Source organism: Pecten maximus, chromosome 8, assembly GCF_902652985.1.
Source record: "Pecten maximus chromosome 8, xPecMax1.1, whole genome shotgun sequence".
NCBI lineage: Eukaryota > Metazoa > Mollusca > Bivalvia > Pectinida > Pectinidae > Pecten > Pecten maximus.
The window spans coordinates 19,940,829-19,945,698 of NC_047022.1; the positions used below are offsets into that span (position 1 = coordinate 19,940,829).

Sequence of the window (4,870 nt, forward strand, 5' to 3'; positions counted from 1 at the left end):
CTCAACCTGAACTTTTCATCGTACAGTTTCCAATTCTGGGACCCTGACCTTTGAGCACCCAACCGCACTGTATGCATATATTTCAGAATGCCATGGGTTTGTTGCGGGTGAACTGCTGTATAAATGCTTATGTAAACTAAGAATGCATCAGTCCACTGACTAATGTCATATATTTTTTTTTGTAGCTATTTTAGGCCTAACTATCAGCTCCCCATCAATCAGACATATTTTCTGTGCATTACTGCTTTCACCTACCTTGTTATGGAACATTGAATTATCGTGACAGTATGTATGGAATCCTTTTCATGTAATAATCGAATATCAGTTGATAACATAGCAAAGTTATTCAACAAGAGTACAGAAAGGATGACGCCATTAATAAATTATAGGATAAACCACGGGTTGATGTAGAGTCGATCAGAGAAAGCACACATATCGATGGACGAGGGACGAATCAGTTTTCTCTAGTTGACAGCGATAGAGATGTGCCGTTTATCTGGACAGAAGCTCATATTCTTCGGTAAGGAAATGAATTTAAAATTGAATTTCTTCAGCGTGTGTAAGAATCGGAACAATAACAAAACATAATTTATTATTCCTTAATGTATTTTTTCTGATAATACCACTCGCTAAGTAAATGATGATGGTAGATAGCACGAATTCCCAACCCACGGTCAATACAATAATATATATAATACTCACATGAACATGTGTAACGTGTGTTTGGAATTGATGTCAAGAGTAATAATTGTTCAGGTTGGGAAACATTTTGTTACACAAGATATTTAACGAACCTTTCGTAATAAGCTCATACTGCATACCTGGTATGTTCGTTCCCGTTTTATTTTCGTAAGTTTTGCCCTTTGAGGATAGGGTAAATTTAAGATGAAGGCAAAGATTTCAAACAAAATTGAAAGATTTATAAGTCATCGTACAAAGGTCAACTGTAGTCGGATTCAAACGATATCCCCTTTTTAATTGGTCGTTATGCTATAAAATCACAAGCAAGATGTGTTACATGTTTACAATTTCTCAATTTATTGTTTATTAAAATCTATGCACGTGAAATAAAATCCAGCTCTAAATCCAGGCCTTTGCTTGTGGCTTCCGTTGATGTACATATTGATTAGACACGCGACGGTGAACTCACAATTAATCGTGTTTGTTTAAAATTGCACATGCATACCTGATACTATTTGAATCAATAGTGGCTAAAATAAATCCGAACAGGGTACCCGGAACGAAAAACGATATTCATATATGTTATTCTATGTGACAATGTCGCAAATTCAAAACCGCTTCAAAATCGGTTAGCCTAGTTCTGAGATATCGCACATCGAAGAACGCGATTTGCACCTGTCGGTCGACTGCTAATTTAGGACTTTTTAGTCTATGACGTTAACACAGACTGATTTGTTACACTTAAAGAGCCTTTCATACAATATGCATATTACCGATTTCAAATCTAGACTAAAATTACACAAATCGACAGTCATTAACTAACTTAAAAAAGGTTAGAGGAGTTCCGATGGAGACAATCAAGAGTTGTCTACCCTGATTGCAGTGGTTCGATTCATGGATATCAATAATTCATTTTTAGATATCCATCATTAAATTGTTGATATCCATAAATAAGTCGAATATTATGGCCCGTTATAACCCAAAATAAGTAAGATGCTACATGCTATATAATTTAGTGTAAATTCAACAAAATGACTGAAGTTTTGTAATCAGTCCGTCTGTCATCCTCCGTAAGGAATCCTCGTTCCAAAAGGCGGCTATTTTGAATTTTGTTTTTGAAGATAGTAAAAACTATTTTCCAGATATATTTCCGGAAATCTTTCTCGAATTTCTTATGTAGGCTCTCCTTCGAATTTAGTTGTGAGCTTTTAGATTGCTTCATAACTCAAATAGTCCGTCAAACAGTTCTCTTTACGTAGATATCTCTTTTCAGAAAGTTCTATATGGATCTTTATTAAATTTCATATTAAGAGGAAAATAACAGAGGTAGACAAACAAATCAGTCTTACAAAATGCAAAAAAGATTATTCAATTTTGGGCGTCAAGATCCCGCTGGAATATCTTGTCTATTGGTGTTGAACGTGAGTTATATTTTCATTTTTTCTATTGCAGAAAAAAATAAATAAAACAATGGGTATCAAGAGCTACAGACTAAGAGCTGTTTATGTTGCCTCTGGCATCATCGGGATATTTCTTTTACATTATCTTAAAAACTCCATTGCGTCTTGGGAATCATTGCCTGCATTTCATCAGCAATACAGTAAGTCAACGAGCAATATGACATTTTCTCTCAATGCTTCGGTCAACAAGATAGGAAAACAAATGAAAAATATTCATTTCTATAATCCCCGGTTTTTTCATGCGTTTGGTGATTGGATTTTAGACACCTGGGGAACAGCTAAGAAATTTGAAGGTTGTCCTGTATCTGATTGTATTGTAACCAAGGGAAATATCGCAATAGACAAAATAGATGCCATTATATTTAAGCCAAGAGACATGGGCAAATGCCCGTCAAGCAAACCGCCCGGACAAGTGTGGATATTTGCTGAATTCGAGAGCCCTAGCTATTATTTTAAAACGAAATGTTTTTATGATCTAAAGAACAAAGTGAATTGGACAATGACATATCGGCGAGATGCAGACTTTACTCTTGAGCATGGCTACTTCAGAAAAGGAAATAAACCCAAATACAGCAACAAGGACCTGGACGAAATTTTTGCAATGAAAAACAAGACGGCAGTGGTTTTCATTAGCCATTGTCCATTAAAAAGTGAAAGATTAAAATTTGTCAAACTCCTGCAGTCCCATGGTATACAAGTTGACGTCTTTGGCTCATGTGGAACAATATTGAAAGAGTGTGGTAATAAACTTCGCTACCAAGCATGTTTCAACATATCAGGGATTCTTAAACCTGATTGTTTCATTTATGTTCTACCACAATATAAGTTTTTCCTTTCGTTTGAAAATTCTCTTTGTTTGGATTACACGACAGAAAAATCTCTACATCGCGTTATGCAACATCCGATCATACCAGTAATACGCGATGGCAGTAACACATCCATGTTACATCCCCCTCAGTCCTACATAAACACAGACGATTACAAATCTGTTAAAGAGCTTGCTGAGCATATGAAGATGTTGGTTGACAACAAGACAGCTTACTTGGGATATTTCAAATGGAAACAGCATTACTATTCGGAGGATATGTACTTGGAATGGAACGCAACATTTTGCAGGATATGTGAAAGACTTCACAATCCGGAAAATTATAGACGCATTTATGGTAACATTGCAGCTTGGCACATTTCACCAAGAGGGAAAAATGCGTGTTACGATGTTACAGATCTCAAGTCATGACATTAACATGTAAAACACGTGTTCTGTAATACAAAGAATAACAACCCGTAGCATCAACATGAAAACACGTATGTTATATATAATACAAAGGATATCAACCTGTAGCATCATCATGCGAAACACGTGTGTTACACAAAGGATATCAACACGTAACATCACCATTGAATACACGTGTGTTATAATACAAAGGATGTTCACCTATAACATCAACGTCATTTATGTTTGCCCTCCGTATACATTGCCCGCTAAACAATGTGTAAGGGCAATACAGAAAAGTATTGGAAGACAAGCATTTCAATCATATTACCGTTCTCAACATCAGGTTGATCATAGACTGGATTCACAATCCTGAAAATTATAGACGCATTTATGGTAACATTGCAGCTTGGCACATCATTTCACCAAGAGGAAAAAATGCGTGTTACAATCCTACAGGTCTCAACCTTTGACATCAACGTGCACAACACGTGTGTTATAATACAAAATATATCAAACCATTACATTTCGATGTAAATGATGTTAGATTCGAATACTAAATATATAGTTTTTCCCTTCTCTTAAGGTTCATGCATTTACTATCGTAAGCACAGGGTAAAAAAACCATCAATTTCCATGGGTAAATTATATTAATCCATCATAAAAAATTGAGGAAATTGGTATATACACGTACAATGTTAAGAAAAAGGACATAATTAAAACCAATTGGAATTTTTTAGAAAAGGAAACGTAATTCACTATTTATAAATTATTGAAATATCTATCTTTACGACTAAGGAACCCAATAATGTAAGTGTATTGATGTTTGACTTATGTATTATATATCACTTGATAATTCACACTTGTATACCGTTTACTAACTACCCAATCATTCTTATTGGATTTGGATATTTGTATAACATGCTGAAACAATTGTATATATGATTAAATAAAAAGCATATATGAGAAAAGAGGTTCAGTTGAAAGCCTATAAGGCAGACACGGTCGAAAGCTTTTGGAGATGTCACAAAAGAATTAGACATCATGTTTTTTTGTTTCTAAAGCTATAAGTATGCTATAATATAATTATTTGATAAAATAAGGTGACGAGTTGTTGAATAATCAGGTAGAAAACCCGACTGAAGCTTGTTTAGAAGATTCTGGTTTACAAGGCAATTAATGATATGTAGTTAAATGATGTTTTTTGGCTGTTTTTCGGTAAAGATAACAACTCTCTATGTTCGTATCAGAAAATTTGTGCTTCAATTGTAACACAAAATGACTCAACAATTGAAAGTACGAGTGTATTCCGTTCAATGATAAAATAAGTGGAAGTGCAAATCAAATTATATGTTATTGGAAAACATATTTCCTCGTTGATTTCTTAAAGTATTGTTGATAGAACTGTTTTTTCTCGGATATTGACAACTTGATCCCGGACACGTCAAAAGTCGGTCAAGTTACGGCAATTTATGTCGGCAAATTAAACATTAGTTCAACATTGAACCGTAAAAGG

The 4,870-nt window shown here is 34.6% G+C and overlaps 1 protein-coding gene across 1 annotated transcript; it reads left to right on the top strand.

The window, feature by feature from the left end:
- Nucleotides 1-432: 432 nt before the first annotated feature.
- Nucleotides 433-4,870, top strand: LOC117332394 (alpha-(1,3)-fucosyltransferase C-like). Its single transcript, XM_033891280.1, has 2 exons — nucleotides 433-520; nucleotides 2,134-4,870. Exon 2 carries the CDS (start codon nucleotides 2,152-2,154, stop codon nucleotides 3,376-3,378), a length of 1,227 nt encoding a protein of 408 aa, XP_033747171.1. The 5' UTR covers nucleotides 433-520; nucleotides 2,134-2,151; the 3' UTR covers nucleotides 3,379-4,870.